At 46.1% G+C, this 24,178-nt stretch overlaps 3 protein-coding genes across 6 annotated transcripts in view; 1 reads left to right on the top strand and 2 right to left on the bottom strand.

Annotated features, from left to right (window-relative positions):
• Positions 1-5,175, bottom strand: part of SAP30BP (SAP30 binding protein) — a 36,833-nt gene extending 31,658 nt beyond the window's left edge. For 2 of the 3 annotated variants that reach the window (XM_047833990.1, XM_047833988.1), the window contains exons 1-3: positions 5,040-5,175; positions 3,065-3,174; positions 769-816 (exon numbers count right to left, since the gene is read on the bottom strand). In XM_047833990.1, coding sequence (XP_047689946.1) covers positions 769-816; positions 3,065-3,174; positions 5,040-5,145 — 264 coding nt within the window. In that variant the 5' untranslated portion in view covers positions 5,146-5,175. The remainder of the gene's footprint in view (positions 1-768; positions 817-3,064; positions 3,175-5,039) is intronic. The other variant, XM_047833989.1, reaches the window with a different exon arrangement.
• Positions 5,176-5,329: 154 nt separating this feature from the next.
• The window catches only part of RECQL5 (RecQ like helicase 5), a 35,241-nt gene continuing 16,392 nt past the window's right edge, over positions 5,330-24,178 (top strand). The window contains exons 1-8 of one of the 2 annotated variants that reach the window (XM_047833986.1): positions 5,330-5,487; positions 5,966-6,100; positions 7,140-7,261; positions 8,199-8,717; positions 9,437-9,542; positions 10,006-10,117; positions 11,316-11,478; positions 19,175-19,254. In XM_047833986.1, coding sequence (XP_047689942.1) covers positions 5,980-6,100; positions 7,140-7,261; positions 8,199-8,717; positions 9,437-9,542; positions 10,006-10,117; positions 11,316-11,478; positions 19,175-19,254 — 1,223 coding nt within the window. In that variant the 5' untranslated portion in view covers positions 5,330-5,487; positions 5,966-5,979. Of the gene's footprint in view, positions 6,101-7,139; positions 7,262-8,198; positions 8,718-9,436; positions 9,543-10,005; positions 10,118-11,315; positions 11,479-19,174; positions 19,255-24,178 lie in introns of both variants that reach the window. The other variant, XM_047833987.1, reaches the window with a different exon arrangement.
• Positions 21,320-22,264, bottom strand: SMIM6 (small integral membrane protein 6). Its single transcript, XM_047833992.1, has 2 exons — positions 22,134-22,264; positions 21,320-21,772 (listed from the first exon to the last, which is right to left on the bottom strand). The coding sequence occupies exon 2, from the start codon at positions 21,764-21,766 to the stop codon at positions 21,584-21,586; it is 183 nt and encodes a 60-aa protein (XP_047689948.1). The 5' UTR covers positions 21,767-21,772; positions 22,134-22,264; the 3' UTR covers positions 21,320-21,583.

The raw sequence follows: 24,178 nt of genomic DNA, 5'->3' as shown, positions 1-24,178 counted from the left end.
GGTTTCAAAGCAGTTTTTAATCACAAAAGTCGGCCCATATTTCCCAGACCTAGAGTGATGGAATTAAGACTTCCTCTTTGAAAGAGAAATGTTTCCTAAAGACGGCGTTCTTAACAAGCACAGTTATACTGATGCCCAGTGCATAGCACAGTAAGCCTACTTGCAGGGGACGGGGAATGAGATCTTAGCCATCATCACAATAGGTCAGGGAGCATGACAGGAAATGTCTTTAATTACTCTCAGCTGCTACTGGGAAGGAACTATCAGAAGGATACACCTGAAAGACCATTCTGTTTACCCAAGAGTGGATGGGTACCAGCTGGAGGAAGTAAGAGTTAGGTGCAGCTTCTCCAACAGCTGGGGAGACCTCACTTTGACCTAGATGACTAAAGAGTACAAATGGCAGCCCTTAGGGCTTCCTGATTCTAGAAATAGTCCCACGTCTAACCCACCTGCAGGGACAGTGACCCCACCAAGCTCACCTGGCTGTAGAGCACAGGCAGGTGGCTACACTCAGCCAGGCCTCTCCCCTTTCTAGTCTGGAGATAAGGCACTATCTGTGCTTCTGGAAATCCAAACTGCCTCAGGACTTCCTCATTCCATGGTGACCTCCAGGCTTCTTTAGAAAGCTAGTTTCATCCCAGAATATTTACACGTGGTTGCAGGGTGTGTTAGTGGGGCCAATCTTGACCAGACACAGGAACTCAGACATAATGTTACAATGCCTTGTTCGCATCCAGCCACCCCACCACAGCCAACACCAAATACCTTTGGGTCATCAGCCTCAGGTTTTTCAGTCTCTGAATCGTCATCTTCCTACAAGACAAAGAATTTAGAGGATTAAGCTTAAAGGAGTGGGCCTGAGGGTTCTCACATGCATAACTAGGGGCTGGAGTAACTTACCCAGCCTGGGCCATCCCACCAAGAACCCCTCCCCTGCCCTATGACCCAGAACTAGAGAAAGAGAAGGGGAGAAGGAGATGTTCCGGGGGTGGGGAGGGAGGACATTAGCAGCTCAAAGTCGTTACTCCAGCAGTGTCACAGTCTACAGCGATGAAAATGCCCGAGATTAAAAATCACATATATAAAAATGGAAAAAGGCGGTCATGTTTCAGAAAAGAAGACCAGGCCCCACAGGATAAAAAGGGCACAGTGTTTTCAATGAAGTGTCAATTATTTAAAACCAGGAACGTGAACCTTTCTTCCTTCTTTGACTTTCACACACACAAATACATTGGACTCAGATCTACCGTGACACTGTTCACGGTCGGAGTGCCATGACCCACGTATAACTACACCCCGGCACTCCAGCCCAGGAACATTCACAGCTACATGAACAGCAGGAAGACAGGCATCAAAGGACCAGGGCAAGTGACCCAGGGAAGGACTAAAGAGCAACAGCCAGCCTTTCCTGGGTCTCAGCTGAGCAGACCCTGCCTCCATCCAGGCTCTCACAGAACTGCCACTGACCCGTTCTCCCCAGTCTTGCTCCTGATCCAAACAGCTTGCCTGACACAAAGCACCATGTGAACAAGGCATTCTCCAAAGCGTGCACTGGCCTCACACAAGCTAGCCCACCATTCCACTGAAGGCCAGTGAAGGTCAACGATCAGCTACACTATCAGGTAGCTATATCCACATCTGCTCCCAGAACACCCCAATGCACAGAAACCTTTTAAGTTAACACTCAGGAAAAAAAATTAAGTTTCATTTGAAATTCCTTTTTTCAGTCGAGCTACACCTTAACCCAAGCATAAATAGCGCCCCAGATGTTAACATAAACATCACCCGCGAGACTTGAACAGATTATACTGATGAGTTTGAGACTGAATTGTCCTGTCAGGTGCCAGTGAGTCCAAGGGTTTAAATGCAATCTCCATGATTTCCTTAAAATGAAATCAGTCACACCAAATAATCAGAGAAGCAGCTCAGCCAAAGACAATCACATTTTAGAACGTCTATATTGGAATTTGATGAGAGGACTTTACCAGGATATGAAATAAAGTGTAAATATGATGAAAATTCTAAGCAAAGCCAATGTGGAACAACACTTCAGAAACACATCATGCAAAATTATTGAAGAAAACAGTTATGGTGTTAAGCCAGTATGTGTGCATGTGAGAAAGTCAGGAAAAGAAAACAATTTGCAAAGCTTTTCTAAACAATTTTAGTCAATTCTGAATTATCAGCATTAATGGTGGGGCTAAGGGCACGAAAATATCTTCCAAAAGAGCATCAAATACAAAACACATTTTTGTTTCATTAGAAAGCATTTTAACGCTAACAATTACATATCAATGCATAAGAAAGCTTTCAAACAAATAATAAAGTACACTGTTTCAATTAACGGTGTTGCTAAAGAGCCAGACTCTATATCCAGATTTCACTTAGTGTATCTTTGTGCTAAGCCCCCGCTTGAACCCTTGTTTTCTCTCTCCTTTTAAATTCTGGCTCATGAGGTTCAGGTGATAGTATATCAACAGGCTTTCCAGTTAATTAAGACAGCTTTCTTTGTAGCCAGCACATTATTAAATGTCAGGCAAGATTTGTGCTCAAGAACCAAAGGCACTCTGATAAAAAGTGCCAGGTAAGATGTCAAGAAAGAAGTTCAGAAGGATCAAACCAAAAATAAAAAGCTAAACAGTTTTCCTTCCTAATCTTTTTAATAAGCTGAAAGATTTAAACCAAGATTAAAAATAACACAGAGGTTTTTGCAGCATATAAATAATAAATCGGTTAAGAGGAATGTGTTGTCACAAATGGAATAAATTATCTTAGCAAAGAAAATGAACATGAAACATTCTTTGATATCTGGGTTAAACAGAATAGTCCACTGTCTTTTCCCCCCAATTTCAATTCAAAAGTTAATACAAAATGGTTCAGATGAAAACAAATTTCGTTTTCAGTTTTCAACTGATACCAAACAAAAAAAAGGGGGGGAGGAGGGGAAGAGGGGGAAATGACGTTGGCCATGGAATGGAACACTGTCGGTACAGTTCAGAAAGTTTCTGACAAATGAAATGGTGCTTTGAACAACTCTGGATTTGGGAAGAGACTGACTTACCGACTGTTTGCTATTCTCATCCTCCTCTTCTTCATAACCATCTTCATCACCTCCAAGGCGAGAAAAGTCATCCTCTCCATAGGCCTCAGATACTAATCCACCTTTTTCCTCTGAAAGAGGGAAAAAGAAAAATGAATAAATGCATACAAAAATGAAAGACAACCTTTCAGTGGTTTGAATGGCCAGAACTATCTCTGAAGATCAAAGGGGAGCCTAAATCTCCCGTGAATAGGCCCAGAAACTGCCTTCAGAAAGAGCACAATAGATAAAGTCATTAAAAGAACATGGAAGAAAACCAACTACTAAATCCTTTCTCTCATGCTTTTCTTTTTTTAAGTTTATTTATTTTGAGAGTCAGGGTGGAGGAGGGGCAGAGGGAGAGAACCCCAGGCAGGCTTTGTGCTGTCAGCGCAGAGCCTGATGCAGGGCTCAAGCTCATGAACCGTGAGATCGTGACCTGAGCTGAAACCAAGAGTTGGATCCTTAACCGACTGAGCCACCCAGGCACCCCCTTTCTCTCATGCTTCTAATCCACCTCGTATGCCAACTGAAGGCTTCTCTTCTCTGAACTAATACTGCACATTGTTTAAAAACCTCTTTATCTTAATTTTAATTTATTTTTTCTTTAGGGTGAGAGACAGCAAGGGAGGGGCAGAAGGAGAGAGAATCTTAAGCTTACACAGGGCTCGAGCTTATGACCCTGATATCATGACCTGAGCTGAAATCAAGAGTAGATGCTTAACCGACTGAGCCACTCAGGGGCCTGGAAAACCTTTTTTTTTTTTTTAATTAAAAAAAAATTTTTAAATGTTTTTATTTATTTTTGAGACAGAGAGACAGAGCATGAGCAGGGGAGGGGCAGAGAGAGGGAGACACAGAATCCGAAGCAGGCTCCAGGCTCTGAGCTGTCAGCACAGAGCCCGACGTGGGGCTCGAACCCACGTACCATGAGATCATGCCCTGAGTCGAAGTCGGGTGTTTAACCGACTGAGCCACCCAGGCGCCCCTGGAAAACCTCTTTTGATATGTGTATCTCTACCTTGTATCCGAGGCACCAGAACTTGTCTTCTTATACAAGATAAAGACTCTGGTGCCGTTATTTTTGTGTTCTCCTTTAGGAACAGGAATTTTAACGGGGGGCACTGAGAGGAGTTCCCAACATACCTACTTGAGAAGCAAAGTCTTCTATGTTTAAACCAAAACAAACAACAAGAAAAATACAAAATGCTACAATTACTGGGAAACCACCAGAGAACCTCTTGACTGGAAGAGGGCATGCAAAACTGAGAGTAGCTAACCTCCAGATGAGGAAAGGAAGTCCCAGATATGTTAGGTAGCTTGCTGCCCTTTCTATGATGCCAAAGAAATCTGTTCCCATTTCCTAACATTGTGATTCTCAACCTGAGTAGGGCAACAAAATCACTGATGGGCTTCAACAGCCTACAAAGTACTGGAATCACTGAAGAGTATTAAAAAGCTACAAAATGCCCAGATTCTACCCCAAATCTACAAATTACTCTTGCCAGCGAGACCAGATTTTTAAAAGCTCCAATGAGTCTAGGGCACATTCCTAATGCAAAGTTATAAACTTAACAAGACACAACCTTTACCACCCTCCACGTACGTTCTACGCATCGCTCCCCCCATTACACAACGAGCCCAGAAGGAACAGGTGGTGGATCCGTAGCTTTGGATCCTCTCCATCTTTCGCCCATCCCTATGCCCAACACGACGCCCGGCATGGAGAAGACTTTCATTAAGTTACGGCAGAATAACCGAATCAACGGAAGGAGATGGTCCATTCTTACTCCAGGGCGTCCACTGTGTCCCAACCAGGGTCTCGATCGCGCTTCGGGGCTCCGGGGCCCGATACCTGGGGCACAACGACCATCTCTTTCCCTCCCGCCCTGCTAGGTGAGCAGCTTTCCGAGCAGACACCTGATTCTCCCCTTCCAGCTCCCTACTCAGGCCTCACCAGCCGCGCTGCCCGCTGTTTCGACGCCAGCCTCGCCGTCGGACTCGGGCTCTGAATCCTCCGCGTAAACTGCCAGAGACGACAGAACATTCTTCTTCCCCGCCATCTTACTCCCGGCGCGCCTCAGTCTTATGACTCAAAGAAGCCGACTTCCGTGCGGAAAGGCGACTTTTTCCTATCCCAGGAGAACCCGCGCCGGTTCCTGACCAGAAACCAATCAAAACGGCCGTTTCTGGGCCTGGCCCCGCCCCTCCCACCAGGCTGCCGTGACATCATCACTGCGCGACGGATGTAAGGTTGTGTGGGTTTTAGCTGACACTGAATCCCCAGCCTTTTGGCTTCTCAGAGTTTGGGGTGGTATATGGGGGTCTTCGAGTAGTTCCCGACCAGCGGGCAGCAGCGGCCCGGCAAGAGTCCTTCGCTCCGGGGTGGCCCACCGCCAGCTCTGATATCTTGGGGTGAAGAGAGGGAGGGTTCGGCTGGGGAAGGGAGAAAAGAGCTAACGGCGGTTTAACAGAGGAAGAAAAGCGATGAGCTCTCCTCCAGGAGGTGGGAAGAAGGGGTCGGGGTAGAATGGCCGTGATAGCAGCACTTATAAAAGGAGCAGAAGGTGGATCTTAGAAAAACAATTCCATCTTCTCCAAAGGATTCCAAAGACATTTGTGTTTCTTCTCGTGATCTGATTTCTAGCTCCGTGCCATACCGCGGCATAGAATAGTTCAATGTTTTTTATTTTCCTCAGCATAGAAGTGGACATGTTAATTGCCCAGGAATATGTTGCTTGAGGGTGTTCACCTGGAGCTATGTTACTTGGAAATAATATACTGCTTGAGAGTAATAAAGCAAATTTTACTTAGAGAAAAGCAGTATTTTAAAAGCAGAACAGGGGGTTTTCATCGCAACCATATGCCTTAACTTTTGGCCACTGTCTGTCGCTAAGATGAGCACCCACCCTTCTTTTGACCCTGAACGTCGAGTCCGGAGCACATTGAAGAAGGTCTTTGGGTTTGACTCTTTTAAGACACCATTACAGGAGAGTGCGACCATGGCTGTAGTGAAAGGTAACATTGCTAAAACTACCTGTGTTTACATTTGTGCTGGCTATACTGTAGCATTGCCATGGAGGGTGCCAACACTCTTTCTGACCCTTCCTACCTCCCCACTCTTGGTCCATAATTATTGCTGGAAATCTTGTAGATTTGTCACTTAAAACTTGCGGTTTTATTGGCAGAATCACCCAGCTGTTCTGGTTCTTACATTTCATAGCTAGAGCTGCAGATTGTCTTTGAAAGCAGTTCATAGATTTCAGTTCATGTTCGTTTGTGTGTAGGCAGTAGTGGGAGTGGCAGGAATGGCCTAATCCAGTCTTTGACCTTCTAAACCCTTTGCTGAAGATTGAGTGGTCTCCGTCCCAAATAGGGAAGGAAGGAGTAATAATATTATAAATCTGATACCTATTGACAATGGAGGTTATCAAGAGGGTAGTAACAATGTAACATTAGTTACATTGTAACGTTTATAAGCAAGTCTTTTTTTAATTTTTAAAAACGTTTTATTTATTTTTGAGAGAGAGAGAGAGCAAGTGGGGGAGGGGCAGAGAAAGAGGGAGACACAGAATCTGAAGCAGGTTCCAGGCTCTGAGCTGGGAGAGAATCCCAGAGCCTGATGCGGGGCTCGAACCCACAAACTGTGACCTGAGCCAAAGTTGGACGCTTAACTGACTGAGCCACCCAGGCGTCCCTATGCAAAAGTCTTCTAAGTGATGTGGCTTCCATGTCTCCACAGGTATACCCACTCCATCTAGAAGTATTCAACTTTCATGGCTGTTTAATTCAATCATCCATCTCCCAACAGACTCGGACTTTTCACCCTTATGGTTGTCGTTGCCATTACTAGAAATGGTTTGTGCCCATTTCCAAATCTCTCTGGATCTCTGCCCTTAGCACAAGAAGGATTTGTAGGAAATTAGCGTTATTACCTTTACATGTGCCACTCTGCTAGGCGCTTTCCCTACAGTCTCATTTAGTGTTCAGCAGCCTTGACAAGGAAAAAGATAAAAGGCGGGACGCGTTTAGATATCATTATCGTGCATTTTTTCAGGTGACAAGGATGTGTTTGTGTGCATGCCCACAGGGGCAGGAAAATCCCTCTGCTATCAGCTTCCTGCTGTGTTGGCCAAAGGCATCACCATTGTAATCTCTCCACTCATTGCTTTGATTCAGGTGAGCCTTAGGGGGATGAAGATAGTAACCCAGAAAGTTTAGGGGAAGGTGGGCCTTTTTGTTTGTTTGGTTTTGGTTTTGGTTTTGTTTTGTTCTCCAGCTGGGAATGTCATGTCTCATTTGTTTGGTCTTTTGCCTCTTATTTCCTTTGATTTGCCTATTTCCCTTTCTGTATCGGGTTTCTGAATTGTCCAAATGTGTCATCGTCGCCACTAGTGCATATCACTCTGGCAGGTTACGAATGAGTTTTCTGTATTTTGATGGCCCAGAGTCTCTCCTTTGTTACCTTTCACCCAGAGGAGTGTGGAAATGTATCCGTATACACATAGACACTGTGTCGTGTACACACATGGGCACTCTTGACAGGATAGAAGATGCAGACGGGTAGAGAGCTAAAATGATATAAACTGATTGGGATGTTGTCAGCATCTGCTCTGCCCCTCTGGCTATGTTTAAGGCTTGCAGATGGGCTGATAGAATCAGAAATGAGGAAGTGTGGCTGTGTGGTTAAGAGTCATCCACCATGAAGAGAAACGGAATAACAGTGCTTCGTGAGTTTCACGAGGTCTCAGGCTTTGTGCTAAGTGCCTTAGGTGCACTCACTTCCCCTTTGCAGTGTAAAATTTCACTTAATGCTAACAACTATCCTATTAGATAGTTACCCGTTTTACAAGAGGGAGGGATGGGGAGAGAGAGAGAGAACTGAGTGTCAGAGGCTAAGAGCCAGTCAAAGAGCATGTGAGCCAGGAATGAGCCAGGTCTGTCTGTCTCCAGAGCCTGTGCTGTCACCCACTTCACCCTCTGGACTTTTTGTATGCAGAGAGAAGACCTTGGAGGTTGGGGGGAGGGCATTTATGGCTGGGAAATGCCCAGTGAGTCAAGATGACATTTACCACCGTGTCCTCCGCTCTGTGGCCTGTCTCCCTTCTACCCCCAGGACCAGGTGGACCACTTGCTGGCCCTGAAGGTACGAGTGAGTTCTCTGAACTCAAAGCTCTCAGCACAGGAAAAGAAGGAGCTGCTCTCGGACCTGGAGCAAGAAAAGCCACAGACCAAACTTCTGTACATCACACCGGAGATGGCGGCCTCAGCCTCCTTCCAGCCTACCCTGAACTCACTGCTGTCCCGCCACCTGCTCTCCTACCTGGTGGTGGATGAAGCTCATTGCGTTTCCCAGTGGGGGCATGACTTCCGTCCTGACTACTTGCGTCTGGGTACCCTCCGTTCCCGCCTGGCGCATGCCCCGTGTGTGGCTCTGACTGCCACAGCCACCCCGCAGGTCCAAGAGGATGTGTTTGCTGCCCTGCACCTGAAGCAGCCGGTTGCCATTTTCAAGACTCCCTGCTTTCGGGCCAACCTCTTCTATGATGTGCAGTTCAAAGAACTGCTTTCTGATCCCTATGGAAACCTGAAGGACTTCTGTCTTAAGGCTCTTGGACAGAAGACTGCTAAAGGGGTGAGGGCCCTGAGGGCGGGGGGGTGGGGAGAGGCGGGGGGGTGGGGGGGGGGCAAGATGCCTCGAGAGCCCCGAGCTGGTATCTTGCAGTGTAGAGGTGGATGTTGGTTTTCTAGGACCTTTGCTTTTTCTCGCTGCTTTAGCCAGAACTAGCTGCTGCCTCTTAAAACTTGCACTCTGAGAGTTGTTCCTTTGGTTTCCTGGCATTATTCCTCTTAATGGAGTCCCCTTGTCCTGACATTCTCCTGTGGGAGGTGAGCAGCCAACCCTGAGTGAGGCCTTTGCAGACGTATCCAAGGCTTCAAGACAAGAAGCAGAGGAGTTAGATGGGTTATGGTTTTGAGCTGCTTGATTACAAAGTGGCAGAGCCCTGCTGGTGGCCTGCCTCAGAGGAGCCTGTGAGACTGACATGAGAAAGAGGGAAACCTTCTTCTTCTTCTTTTTTTAATGTTTATTTACTTTTGAGAGAGAGAGAGAAGGGGAAGGACAGAGAGAGAGGGGAGAAAGAGAATCCCAAGCAGTCTCTGTGAAGCAGGCTCTGAGGGGCTCGAACTCACGAACTGTGAGATCATGACCTGAGCTGAAATCAAGAGTCAGATGCTTAACCAACTGAGTCACCCAGGCACTCCAGAGCAAAAGCTTCTTTTAAAGCAGTCCACAATATAATGGGCAGATTGTTCTTTCTTCTCAATGCTGTCTTCCCATGTCTCCTCATTCAGTCGCTCTCTGGCTGCGGCATTGTCTACTGCAGGACCAGAGAGGCTTGCGAGCAGCTGGCAACAGAGCTCAGTCACAGGGGTGTGAATGCCAAGGCATACCACGCAGGTAAGGGGCGCCTGGGCCATGTGCTCCTCTTCCCTCTCAGAGGCCTCTCAGTGGGTCTCTTGTTCTTTAAAGATCCTGGATAATCAGATGGTCCGTCATCTTTTTCCAGATACCCAGACAGAGCTAAAGCAATTCACTTACGTCCACAAAAAGGAGTCTAGACACAAATAAGATCTAAAATGAGGACTGTGACTCCTGAAGTCCTTTTCTCACCCTGAGCCCTCCCAGCAGCAAGTGATGAGTTTTTCTAAGTCTAGGTATTGGTGTCGTAGAGAGAGCACAGGTTTTAAAGGCCAGTGGACTGAGGTTTGAATCTTGGCTTAACACTTACTGAGCGCTGTGTGCCACACAGCTGGTAAGTGATGGACTGAAGGTGTGTGTGCAGCACCCAGGGCAGGGTCAAGCCCAAGGTAGATCCCAAGGAAGATGTGGGTTCCCTCTGACACCTTGCCCTCATTTACAGGGCTGAAGCCTTCTGAGAGAACACTGGTGCAGAACGACTGGATGGAGGAGAAGGTTCCTGTCATTGTTGCAACCATTAGTTTTGGAATGGGAGTGGATAAAGCCAATGTCAGGTGAGTGATGCTTCTTGCCTTTCTTTCCCAGTCAAGGCCCTGGCTCAGGTGGGTTGCCTGGTGCTGTGCCTCAAGGAGCAAGTCCATAGGCTCCTTCTAGGGCCCCAGGAGAGAGTCCCTGGTGCACAGCCCACATGGTGACAGGTGCTGTGCAGCCTCCTCCCAGGTGACTGCATCGCAGGGTTCTGTCATCCCCCAGGAGAGGGCGGCACACAGGCCATCAGGCCCATCCGTAACGCAGCATGTGCATCTAGCACATGGTCCCTGTGAGGGGGTGGAATGAACTGGCTTAAGCTGCTCCCTGTGGGATATCGAAGTCAGTGTCTTATTCCCAGCCTTCCTTGTTACTGCTTTTCGACAGTCTAGAAGAGATGGGTGGGGCTCACCCCACCCAGCCTTCTAGTCCCACCCTGGCAACTCTTGGGGAGTCTTTATCTCTAGCCCCCCCAACCTTCCAGAGACATTTTGCGCTACAGCCTAAAGCCGTCCGCTCTCATTAACACCAACAATAATGCTTTGTATGATGTACAGAGCACTTGGGCATACATGATCTCATTAAGACTCTCAGGGACTCTGAGTTGGTCAGTGGAGGAATGAGTCTGTGCGCTTACATTTGAGAGAACGCGGGCTTTGGAATCTGAGTTTGGACCCTGGGGCTGCGGTGGCTTGTTGGGGGCCAACTTTGAAGTCAGACACCCCTAGGCCCAAATCTTAACCCCTGCTGTCCCCTTGCTATTTCACCTTGTATACATTTTCCTGAATCTCAAGTTCATTGTCTATAAAACGGGGTTACCTCACCTGATAGTAACTGTAAAATTAAATGAGACAAATGGGTAAACTGGCTCATAGTAGGTGTTTAATAATGTCATCCCTTTCTCTCTTCAAAGAGGTTAAAGGATTACTCGAGGTTGGGCAGCTCATTAGTGGCCTACTCTTGTTGCTTTAAGCCCAGTGCTTTTGCCTCTGGGCCTCTGTGAGTGTTTTTGGTTTCTCATGTGCTGGAATTGCCCCCCCTTAACTCTGCTGTGGCCTCTAACCTGAGCCGTTCCACGGCCGGGAGGCCTGCTGATGGGGTGCAGGGGTCTTGGCCACATTTACTTGGAAGCTGCTAGCCTCCCTGCTCCTCGTCACTGTGGAGACCTCTTCCCCTCGTCTCTTCTGCCACAGCTCATGCCGCTCATCCCTTTGGATCCTACAGGTTTGTTGCCCACTGGAATATTGCCAAGTCTATGGCTGGGTACTACCAAGAGTCCGGCCGGGCTGGCAGGGACGGGAAGCCTTCCTGGTGCCGTCTCTATTACTCCAGGAATGACAGGGACCAAGTCAGTTTTCTGATCAGAAAGGAAGTCGCAAAACTCCAGGTAGGTCCTGGGCAGCCTGGACCCTTTTCATCCAAACCCCCTGCTCTCCAGTTTGATGTAGCTTTTTTTTGAACCCAGGTAGAGCTTGTGTAAGCTACAGGGGTGCTCCTGGGGTTAGAAGGTATAGTGGGGGGGGGGGCGGGGGGGATGGTATACTGGTGAATAGACAGCTTGCAACAGCTAGGTTAGACCTTTCCATTTATATGCGCAGCCTTTTGTGTGCCTGTTATTTCACATAGTCAAGATCAATCCTGTTTTAATTAGCATTGTCGCACAAGCATTTTCCCATATTGTTGAAAGTTCTTTGTTTTTGTTCTCAGTTGTTTTGTTTTGTTTTACGGGTCGTACACGTTTTGCACAGAGCCTAGAAATAGATCCAAGTACATAAGTGAGCTCGATGTATGAGAGGTGGCATTACAAATCAACAGGAGAAGGATGAACTGTTGAATGATTGGTGCTGGAAAAAGAGAAGATCAGATACTTATTTCCTCTACCATACACATATAAGTTATGGGTGGATTAAAGAATTCAAAAAAAAGCTGTAAAATTGGGGGAAAATATCTTTGTTCCTTTGACAAAGGGAAGAGCATGTCAAGATTTTAAAAGTGGAGACTATGAAGGAAGATGTGATCTGTTTGACTCAACTCAAACTAAAAATTTCCACGTAACGAGAGATACCACTAACAAAGTGAAAAAAAATGATCCATTGTCGGGGAAGAGATTTGCAATGTACATAATTGACTGAATACACAGAGAAGTCCTACAGGTAAATCTGTAAAAGGCAGACAACTGCAGAGCAAAAAGTGTGAATTTCACAAAAAGAGGAAACCAGGGTATCTAACAAAGGTATAAAGACTCGCTCAACCTCCCTTAGGAATCAGAGAAATGCAAAGGAGATGGGCTGTCACTTTATGCCTGTCACACTGGCAAAAACGTGCGACATCTGTATAATCACTGCGGGCGAGGATGTGGGGAAAGGGGAACGCATGATGTCAGGAAGATGAACTGGTATGGCTGCTTTGAAGAGAGACGAGGTGATACATATAGCGAGAGGGTACTGGTGCTCTGTGAGTCAGTAATTCCACTTCTAAGTAGACAAGTTGTCATGTGTACAAGGATGTACGTGTACAAGGCCATACAGGGACGTTTGCTGCAACTCCCGCATAATGAACTCTTTCTTCCTCCTTAGGGTATAGGATAAATAGGCTTAGTCACACAGCGGAATAGTCTAGAGCAGTTGAAAATGACACAGTAAATCTGTATTAATCAACATGGATAAAGTCACCCAAAGCATAATTTGTGAGGCTACAAATGGCTACATGTAGACTTTCCTCATAAGAACTGTGGGACCCAAGTACTTCTGTCTGATGTCTACCAAATGACAGTAAGAGGACAAAAATATATATAAACCCACAGGGACGAGGGGAACAAAAGACAAGATACCAGCAGGTAGAAATATCAACAGATGTCTGTCTAGAAAACCCCAGACTCTACTGGAAATCTATTAGAATTCATAAGGAAACCTGGCAAAGTGGCTGAATGAAAGGGAAATACTTTAAAAAGCCTAGCTTTTCTCCACATTACCATGAATATCTAGGAGTGGAAATGAAAAAATATTTAGTTTGCAAAAATGAAACTTATAAAATACCTAGAAGTAAATGTTACAGGCCGTTAACAAGAGACATTTTTTTTTTTTTAAAGCTTCTCATGTGCTTTTGATGTATAGCCAGGGAGGAGGACTACTGATTTGAAGAAAACTGGTATCTCATTGAAAGAAAACAAGCTCTGAGAAGGTACCAGAAGTGAGTGAGAAGTATAAAACTGTCAGTTCTCCTCACAGTTAATATAAATGAAGTTCCAGTTGAAATCCCAAAAGACTTCTGTTGGGAAGTAGAATCTTAGAATTTGTATGAAAGAATAAGAGCCCAAGAACAGCCAGGAAAAGTCTTAAGAGCAAGAATGGTGAAGGCGACGAGCTTAACCCAGTGTCAGAACATGCTGGGATGCGGCTATAACCAAATCCATGTAGTAGACTAAAGCGGTAGCACAGACAAGAGAATTAGACATAAGTCCCAGAATGGGGCGCCCGGGTGGCTCAGTTGGTTAAGCGTCTGAGTCTTGATTGCAGCTCAGGTCGTGATCTCACAGTTTGTGGGTTTGAACCCCATGTGCTGACAGTTCGGAGCTTGCTTGGGATTCTCTCTCCCTCTCTCTTTACCCCTCCCCCACTCACATGCTCTGTCTCTCAAATAAATAAACTTAAAAAAAATTACTTTTATGTTTGATACAGTTTTCCTTCCTTCCTTCCTTTCTGTAGAGAGAGCAAGCCAGCAGGAGAAAGGAGCAGAGGGAGAGAGAGTCTTAAGCAAGCTCCATGCTCAGCGTGGAGCCTGATGCAGGGCTCGGTCCCACGATCATACCTGAGCTGAAATCAGCCGCCACATGCTCAGCCAACTAAGCCACCCAGGTACCCTGCATCCGACTCGACTTCAGTTCAGGTCATGATCTAAGGGTTGTGGGATCAAGCCCTGCATCAGGCTCCGTGCTGAGTGCGAAGCCTGCTTAAGATTCTCTCTCTCACTCCCTCTGCTCCTCTTCCCCACTTGTGCACGCTCTCCCTCTTAAAAAAAAAAAAAAAATTAAAGATGAAAGAAATGAGTCCCAAAACATGTGAGAGTTTAATACTTGATGAAGCCGATAGTTCAGTTTAATGGAAAACAAAGGGATTGTCTAGTGGGTGGTGCTGACATCCCTCTGGAGTAGAGTAAAAGTGCTCCATTTGGCACCTTATATAGAAGGCAGATTAAGGACCTACATGTAAAAAATAAACAATATTTTACAAGAGACTTTATTCCAGTGTGTAACCTTAGGCTTGAAATAGTTTTGTACTGAAAATTAGAAACTCAGAAATCTATCTTAAAAAAAAAGTATTTCAACTGAAGTTCTTGAACTTCTGTAAATCCTCAACCCATGAAAAAGAATGTATGTGGCAAAAGGTACCATAAACAAAGCCCGTAGATAAACAGATCTGGAAAACTAGTTACTGTAAAACCCATACCAGAGGTTGAAGTTGAGGATAAATGGAGAGCTTTCACCAACTACCAGGAAGAAGCAAAGTGTATGAAAGCAAGTTCCCAGAAAAGCTCAGCCAAACGGCACGTCCAGAGATGTTCAAATTCAATAATAATCAGGTAAATGCAAATTAAAGCCCTTTCACACTTGTGAAAGGGCTCTAACACTTGTTGCTTGGGGCATGTGCAGGAGAGGGCCTGCACTTTGCCAGGAGAAAAAGGAAGTGTTTGCAGTCTTGGGGGAAGCATACAGGTACACTTGACCCCAGATACCCTGTTTCTGGGATCAGATCACCTGAAATAAAAGTGGCAATGCACAGGCTCATGGGCTCAAGGGCCTGTGTGGTAGCATTGGTCATGAGGACTGCAGCTGGGGAACAAATTAAATACCCAGCCACAAGCAGTGATGAAATTATAGTACATGCTCACTATGGGGCCATAGACATAGCTGAGGGCCCAGGAGAGCTCGTATCTTGCTTTAAAAAAAACAACAACGTTTCCCATGCACCCCAGTGTTTACAGCAGCAATGTTTACAGTCAACAATAGCCAAAGTGTGGCCCAAATGTCCACTGACTGATGAATGGATAAAGAAGATGTATTTTTTATTTTTTATTAAAAAAATTTTTTTTAACGTTTATTCATTTTTTGATAAAGACATAGAGCTTGAGTGGGGGAGGGACAGAGAGAGAAGGAGACACAGAATCCGAAGCAAGCCCCAGGCTCTGAACTGACAGGGCAGGGCTCGAACTCATGGACCGTGAGATCATGACCTGAGCTGAAGTCGGACGCTTAACTGACTGAGCCACCCAGGCGCCCCAGAAGATGTGGTATTTATATACAGTGGAATATTACTCGGAAATCAAAAATAATAAATCTTGCCATTTACAACAACGTGGATGGAACTAGAGTGTATTATGCTAAGCAAAATAAGTCAGAGAAAGATAAATGCCATATGATTTCACTCACATGTGGAATTTAAGAAATACAACAGATGAACATAGGGGAAGGGAAGGAAAAATAAGATAAAAAGAGAGAGGGAGGCCATGAGAATCTTAAATACGGAAAACAGCGTTGCTGGAGAGGTGCTGGGTGGGGGGATGGGCTAAATAGAAGATGGGCATTAAGGAGGGCACTTGGGATGAGCGCTGGGTGTTACATGTTAGTGATGAATCACTAAATTTTACTCCTGAAACCATTATTACACTCTGTGTCAAGTAAGTTAGATTTAAATAAATTTTTTTTTAAATTTGTGAAAACAAACCCTATTATAAATAATAGTAAAATGTTGAAACTACTATTAAAAAGCAAAAAAAAAAAAAGTCACTTAAGGTAAATCATGTTTATGATTTGGCATTGTAGATTTGCTTATTCTGTATCTGCTCTGTTGAAACGTAAATTCCATGAGCGCAGGGACCTTTAGTTTCCTGTGTATCTGTAATGCCCAGGTCAGTGCTGGGAACATGGTAAATGCATGATAAATGTTTTTTGAATAGATAAATAAATGAATAAATGGGGAGGGAAGGTGAATGCGAGTAGGGATTGGGAAGGAAGGGGCTTTGCAAGGACCAAGAATGATACTTTGCCATGAACAAAGGGGGTGTGATTAACTTGTCCCTTTTATCTGAAATTCAAATTAGACAAGGAAAAGATTTAGTAAGGTGATTGGGTATAAGGTATTTATTTAAAACTTATACAATGAGTTATAAGAACTCACACTAGACTCATTATTAAGACATTTGAGTCAAAGAGAAGATCAGAAAGCTCCCAGAGAGGTGGTATGTGGAGGACTGGGGGCCAGAACAGCACCAGTTTTCTCCATCATAATACCAGAAATGAGAAACTATGAGGCAGTGTCTTCCAACCTAGAAAATAAGCTGTTTCCAACCTAGAATTTCCTACTCAGCCAGCCAGTTTAGTGTGAAGGCAGGTTAAAGACATTTTCAACTTCCGGTTTGCTAAGCAGAGGCTGGAAGTGTTTGTTTTTAGAAGCTCTGGGAATAGAAGGGTGTTGATAATGGTGGGGGGGGGGGGTTACGGAAGTGCTCAGATTCTCAAGGCTGTGCAGGGATTTAACTGCCACCATATCAAGCAGAAAGGCAAACACCAAGACCACCAAGAAGCATCCGCAGCGTGCAAAATCCAACATGTTCGCCATGTCTGATCAGTCACAGACTCAGAAATTCAAAGAGGCCTTCAACGTGATTGATCAGAGCAGAGATGGTTTCATTGTCAAGGAAGATTTGCATGATATGCTTGCCTCCCTGGGGAAGAATCCAACTGATGAGTATCTGGATGCCATGATGAATGAGGTTCCAGGGCCCATAAATTTCACCACGTTCCTCACTGTATTCGGTGAAAAGTTAAATGGCACAGATCCAGAAGAAATGCTTTTGCTTGCTTTGATGAAGAAGTGACTGGCACCAGCTGGAATTACCTGAGGGCTGCAGACAATGCTGGGAGGCTGGGTTATAGGTGTGGAAGTGGAGTAGCTACACGGAGGAGCAGCTGTGGACAAGAAGGGACATCCCAATTCCACTGAGTTCATGCCCATCGTTAAACACGGAGCCAAAGACAAGGATGACTGAAAAGAACTTCAGGTTCCAGCCAAACGTTCCTTGTTGCCACTTTGGGTATTTCTGAGACTTTCTCTTGGAGCCCGTTACATGCTCTTAGCTTTGCAGCTTTTATCTTTCTTGTTGTATTTATTCTCAGCCATTTTGGACACATGTATCTCTATAAGCAGATGGGAATTGGGACTTTATATGATTTTCAGAATAGAAAATAGGGTGGTTTAACTTACCAGCTCCCTTCTCCCAAATAACTGCAGTCTACACACAGTCAGTATATGTTTTCAGAAAAAGTTATTTGCTCAATTTTTTCTGAACCATAATTAGACTTTATGATTAAGGGGGAAAAAGAAACATTTTCTGACACAAGATTTCAAGAAGCTCCCTCCTGTGGAGAAGCTACTGAAGGATGTCCCCCACCACAGAGGCAGTAATTGGAGAGGGAAAGATAGAGATCTGACCCCCAGCGAGTCAAGAGGAATGTCCTGGAACGACACTGAAGGGCAGTCTCAGTTGTGCTCCAGACCTAGAGGACAGCAGTTCGGGTTGAATCAGGGGGGACAAAAGGGCTCCAGGGGAGGAGTTTCTAAAAATAAAAGTGGAACCTACTATCTTTGACCCTGTCGACATGCAGTTTTCATGATAGCACAACATTTGGGGGTGAAGTAGTAATATACTAAAATCTAAGTAAAAAATGAAACAGCTATTAATTTTAGGGAACAAAGTTGTACCAGAAAGGATATGTGATCATGGAAAATGTAAAAATGTAAATGGTTTAGCTCTGATCAATGTTGCCATAGTTTCCTCACTGTAGGGAAAATTAAGAAGAAATTGTGATATAAACAGATTGGCAGAATGAAAGAAGTACACGTATTTGTGTGCATTTGGGAGGTGGGGATGATCCACCTTCCAGAAGCAGAGAGTCAATAGATCTCAGATATCAGTATCTGTTTTATTTTCTTTACTTTTTGGGTTTTTTTTTCTGTAGTATAAAAAATTTCACATTTTTTTTGAAAGGAATCTTTGACAAATAGACATGTACAAAAAGGCAAATGATGCACAATCCCAACACAAGAGATCACTTCTTTTTAATTTTTTTAATGTTTATTTTTGAGAGACAGAGAGAGAGTGCACGCGCACGCACATGAATGGGGGAGGGGCAGAGAGAGTGGGAGACACAGAATCCGAAGCCGTCTCCAGGCTCTGTGCTGTCAGCATGGAGCCCGACGTGGGGCTTGAACTCACGAACCGTGAGATCATGACTGGAGCTGAAGTCGGATGTTTAACATACTGAGCCACCAGGTGCCCAGAGATCACTTCTAACACTGTAGTATTCATCCTTCCATACACACATAGATGTGTGTTCCTTCAAATCTAAGTACGCACACGTGTGTGTATTTACTACTAAATTTACTATTATATTGGATTGTATTGGGGCGCCTGGCTGACTTAGGTACGTAGAGCATGTGACTGTTGATCTTGGGGATGTGAGTTCGAGCCCCTTTGGGTGTAGAGATTACTTAAAAATAAAATGTTTAAATTCAGATCATGTTACACAGTGGTTTCCAAATGCCAGTCTCTGGGCCGTTTGCGTGAGAACCACCTGAGCAGTTTTTGAAAATAAACTCCCAAAAGCTCCAGTTTCAGAAAGTTCAATTTAGGTCTGGGTGTGGGCCCTACATGAGGGGCACCTGGGTGGCTCAGTCGGTTAAGCATCCAGCTTCATTCGGCTCAGGTCATGATCTAACGGTTCATGGGTTTGAGCCCCACGTCAGGCTCTGTGCCGACAGCTCAGAGCCTGGAGCCTGCTTTGGATTCTACGTCTCCCTCTCTCTCTGCCCCTCCCCCATTCATGCTCTGTCTTTGTCTCTCTCAAAAATAAATGTTTAAAAAGAAAAATTACCTGGGTGATTCTGATGCATGGTCAGTTTTGGGGACACCATGTTATAAGTGACCTTTTTACTGTCATTTGATATTTTTCTCCCTCATCATCTTTTAGGCTGCAAGGTACGTCAATTATGTAAGACTTTTGCTAAGTGGTCGTTTCTTGTCTCCAGGAAAAGAGAGGGAGCAAAGCATCTGATAAAGCTGCTGTCTTGGCCTTTGATGCCCTGGTGGCCTTCTGTGAAGAATTGGGGTGAGTGACTTATTTCATATGTGGAGCCATGTGTTAGTGAGCTCTTTCCTCCCCCAGCACCTACTAGTTAACCAGCTAATGTAGGGCAGCTCTTGGGCGACTAAGGCACCTCTACCTGCTGAAGGCGACTGTGTGGGGTGTTGCCCATCAGGCAGCCTGGAAGTCAGTACCCTTCCTAGGAAGGCCCCAGAAACTGGCAGTGTGGCGACATTATGTTCCACTTCTGGAGTGGCTGGTCCCATGGGTGGCTCAGTCATGAATCATGTGACTGGTCCTGTACCATTAGCATGTGATCACCATTTGCCACTGGACCACTGAGTAGGGGTCACTCTTATCCTGGACCCAAACAGAGCCGCATGGCCCAGCTTATGTCTTGGAGGTGGATAATAAGCTTGAATAGAAGTCAGCTTTTCTGTCGTAATGCCAGCCCACCCACTTGGAATCCATTTCTGTATTTTATCTGTATGTGCTAGTGGTGGAGGAATAAAAGAGCCTGATGGCTGCTCAGTGACAGGCAGGTTGTGGCAGGACAGGTTTTGGACACAAGGGACACCCAGGAAGATTCTGGACAAGCTGGGAGCACTTTGCATGTGTGCAGCCCTTTGGTCAGACCTTGTTGGAAAATCCTGTGAGGTAGATGAGGCAGAAGGGACTGCTTCAGACTTTGAAATGAACAGACCAATACCCAGTGAGGTCACAGTCATAGAGCTCACAGTAGACAGATACCACTAATCCCGGTATTTGATTTTTAGTGACATGCACATTTCATATACAAATCCCATCTTGGTTTCTGCAAGACTAGATTCTTGAAGCATGGAGCTGATTAGGTACATAGAACTGGTATCTAACAGATGTTTGGAGCTCTTCTCTGGAAATCAGAGAGGTACTTGGCTGGGCCACATGTTTTGATTCCCATCCCCTCCAACTCACCAAAGAGTTGGTGGCTCCCGGACTGAGTCTCTCGTTGGGCCTCTGTGGCACAGCCGTGCCCAGCAGAGGTGGTTGGCACCCTTGCCCACAGCGATTACTACCAGAGTCCTTCTCAGGCACTAGTACAGGGAGTTGTTAAACTAGGCTCTCTCGGGCTCCTTGAAGAAAGCACTCGTAATGAAAGGGCCGAGTGTCCTTGCTAATTGTCAGAGTCCCTTCTGGAAATAACCCTGCTGGGTTCTTTTTGGGGATGAGTTGGAGGCTCTGTAGGGCTGCCTGGAGGGTCAGCTCTGCCGTATCCCTCTGGGCTGCAGCAGCCCACCAGACAGCAGGACAGGTCCTCCTGGGGGCTCTGCCTTTATATCTCCTGTGTCACACTCGGGAGTTGGGGCCCCTTAGTGCCTCAGGGGGTCTGGGCATCAGTGCGCCTCCTGCTGTGTCACGTGCGGCCTCATTTCTCCTACCTTGTTTGCTATGTACGAGGGTTCCTGATTCCAGGACTTCCCAGGATGGCATAAACAATGCTGGTGTAGCTGAATGTGGAATTGCTCTTTGAGTAAAAAGGAACATTTCATTACTACATAAATGGTGTATCGCCCCTTCTCCACCACATATTCGCTCCTTTTCTAAGAATAGTCCTGGTGTGTGGTTAAAGTTGAAGCAGCTGTTTGCTAAGGGAGGGCACCTGGCAGCAAGGGGCAGGCCACTATGGTGGCTCTGGCGGAGGCAGGTACATTTCTACAAAAGTGCCGTTGTAGGGTCTGGGGTGCACAGGCAGCTCTGGGACCAACAGAAAAGACACTCAGTATGAATGGGGTCAAGGTGGGGCATCCAGCGGTTTTCCTCTCTTTGCGTGCAGCTAGTTTGTCTGCACTGTGGCCGTGAAGTATATCTGTTCCTTTGTGACCGCGCCCTGTACCTTTTAGTGTTGAAATGAACAGTAATTAGGTTTGAAGCAACTTCCAGCTAAGAGGCCTTTCTGTACCTTGTCTGAGACAGAATAGCTTTGTGTTTAGGCCTCAGTTGAATTGGGCTCTGTCCATCTGGGGGCTGTGGTCTAGGGGAGCCAACAGCCCAGCACCCTTCTGTTCATCCATTTGTTTACTTGTTTATTCATTCATTCATTTATTCAACCAGCAAATATTGTTTGAAATGGACTGTATGTGAGGCACATCAGATATGGGCATACAATGGTGAGCAGAAACCCATCACCTGCTTTTGTGGTGTTCGGTCCAGTGGGGAAGGCAGGCACTTATCAGATAATATTAGTTAACAAATTAATTAATTACATTAATAAAAGCGTATAATTGCAGACTCTGAAAAGGCTTTGAAGAAAACATACATGGTGTTTCGAGAGTATCTAACAGGTGGTCCCCTTCTTGGCCTCCAGAAAGTCAGGTCACAACTCTTCACACTGGTTGATGTTCTCAAGCGGAGGGAGAAAACCAAATACAATGGCAAACACAATGAGAAACAGGATCGTGGTGATGAATAAAATGATCACTACCAGGCCTCCCTGGTCCCAGGGGTTCTGCCAGAACTCATCTTTCCAGATGTCCTGCTTTGTCATCAGTTTGTCCATGTGAACCTGGAAAAGAGGGGACAGAGTCCTTGAGTGCAGGGGCTTCTCCCAGAGACTACCTCTGTATTTTGAACAGCCCTGGTGTGAGCCAGAACTTGACCATCCCTGAGATCTACTCAGCTAGGATCTAAAATGCACCGCTGCAGATCCTTGCTGTTTTCCCTGCCTCAATTGCCAAACATTTGGGGAGAAATTTGAGAGATCGGCATAGGAGTTGAGGGGTGGACTGACTCCAGCTGAGGCCTCGGTAAACTCCCTTGGAGTCAGGTGGAAACAGAACCAGCTAATCTTGAAACAGCTAAAGTCGGCAGGCTGCAGGCCGATAGCCAGTTGGAGGGAGTAATGGCAAGAAGGCAGGCGTCACTACCTGATTCTGCTGTTAACACTCCTGTGTCCTAAAAGTGGGCCGATCAGGGTAATCCTTCAGGCCCTGCACTTTGGGGGCCGAGCCACGCCCTGACTCAAAGAAGCAACTCTTGGGAGGAAAAGGTGTTGGCATTGTCGAGTGTCCCTGATCAGACCTCATCGCAGTCACCAGAGCGAACAAAGGTGGGCCAGGGCCTGTTGCCTAGCAACTGTGTTCCTCTGCCTTCCATACTTACCTCTTCAGCTGCGTTCTGTTCTTTTGTGATGTCGTTTTGGGGGTTGCTCAGGGTACCTATGTTCTGGCGTCCTCAGAGAAGTCAGGCTTGGGGTAGGGTGGGGAAGGAGACTGGATCCAGGACCTTTGCCTCAAGCCACCGTCCGCCTCACCTGTGGCTGGGTCCTGCCTCTCTCTCCTCTCTGTCCAGCTGCTGACCTGTAGACCGGGAGGCCCCCACCAGAGCGCAGGAAGCCCAGGACTCCGGGAAGCCCTGGGCTGGAGCCGCACACAGGCTTTTCCCTGCGGTGCTAGGGTGCTGGTGAATGATTAACAAGCCTCCGGCTGGTGCCTCCTGGAGCGAGTTTTTTTGTGGAGGTGTTTACCACCATTAAGGCCCCAGGGTCCTGGAGGCTTAATTTCTCCCTAGTGCCTTTGCTGGCCTCCCAGGCATGACCTCAGCTGCTGCATGGGCAGCTAGAAAGTGGGAATGGGAAGCTGGTAGCCACCATTCATTCCATAAAAGATAGGCTTGAAGTGCCTGGTGTGGCCAGGAACTGCGGCAGGTACCGCGTGTCAGTTGTGAACCAAGGGAGGCAGGTCCTGCCTGCCCAGATTTCCGTTCTAGCACACGGGTCCTCAGCCTTGCTCATTAGAATCATCTGGGAGCTTTTCTAAATACCTGTGCCCAGGCCCTCCCTGGTACCACTTCTTTCCGTCTGGGCACGTCAGAGCCCTGGTCTCTGTAAAGCTTGCCAGGCGATTCTAACGTACATCCAGGGTTGGAGGAGACAGATGACAAGGAAGTTCAGTAAAGTCCTTTTTACCTACCATGGTCCTACCTGATGCTTCGAGTTTCCCTCCTTAAAACTTACTGACTCATGCCTTTGACTGCTCAGCACTGCTGAGCACCAGTAGGCTGGTCGCTAGCACACCCACGTACTTCCTCCTTCAGTTAAGTTGGATGCTTGTCAGGAGTCAGTAGTTTGTTCCCAAACCTGTTTGTGGCATTTGTACTTGTTATTGATATTACATAATTGCATTTAACATTACATAAAATAAGAAAATGGAGCAACAGTAATAGTTGAAACCCCAGTTTTACCGCTGGGGAACAGGCACAGAGGTTAAGCAACATGCCCAAGGTCATACGGCTAAGAAGTAACTGTGTTGGGATTTAAACCCAGCTGTTCAGCTCTGCTGCAGAATGTACTCTGAAGCTCTGTGCTGCACCTCAAAGGGAGAGGAGGGAGAGCGTTATTTCTAAAAGCACCTATTTGACCACTTGGAGTGACTTTGGAATCACTCAGTATTTCTGTCAAAACAGATGTGGCAAGACAAATGGAAACGTTTTGTAAAAATCCAGGATTTCACACTCCGATTTCTTTGTGGATGTCTTTAAGTTCTTGTTCTGCTTTACAGTAACCACAGTTAGCAAATAGACAACTTAAGAACTCTGGCCGGCAAACCCACACTCAGAGAAAAGACCTTGGCCCTACATCAAAAAGATTGGCCAAGGAATGTGCATGTATATGTTTCTATTTAAAATGAGATGTGTGGGGAATGTATGTGTCACGTACACAGAAGTTGCTTTAGCCAACTCAGTCAATTGCTGGCCCTGATCGGAAGATTCTACGGAAATGAGTATCACAAAGGGAATGATATGGAAAGAGGTGGAGGGCGCTGGAGTATATGTGGCATAGCCTGACCTGGGGGGCTGAAGGAAACCCTATAGGAGTGAGGTTTAGGTCAAGATGTGAAGGCTACATGAGAAGTAGGATTAGGACGCAGTGTTTCATGGCAGGCAGCGGGTCCCGAGGAGGGTGAGGAACCTT

The sequence above is a fragment of the Prionailurus viverrinus genome, chromosome E1, assembly GCF_022837055.1.
Source record: "Prionailurus viverrinus isolate Anna chromosome E1, UM_Priviv_1.0, whole genome shotgun sequence".
Taxonomy (NCBI): Eukaryota; Metazoa; Chordata; class Mammalia; order Carnivora; family Felidae; genus Prionailurus; species Prionailurus viverrinus.
The sequence above is the reverse complement of the archived record's forward strand: the minus strand, read 5'-3'. Positions and strand labels throughout refer to the sequence as shown.

Coding starts and splice junctions, on each gene's coding strand:
- SMIM6 (XM_047833992.1), bottom strand. CDS start 21,766: ATGGACAAACTGATGACAAAGCAGGACATCTGGAAAGATGAGTTCTGG.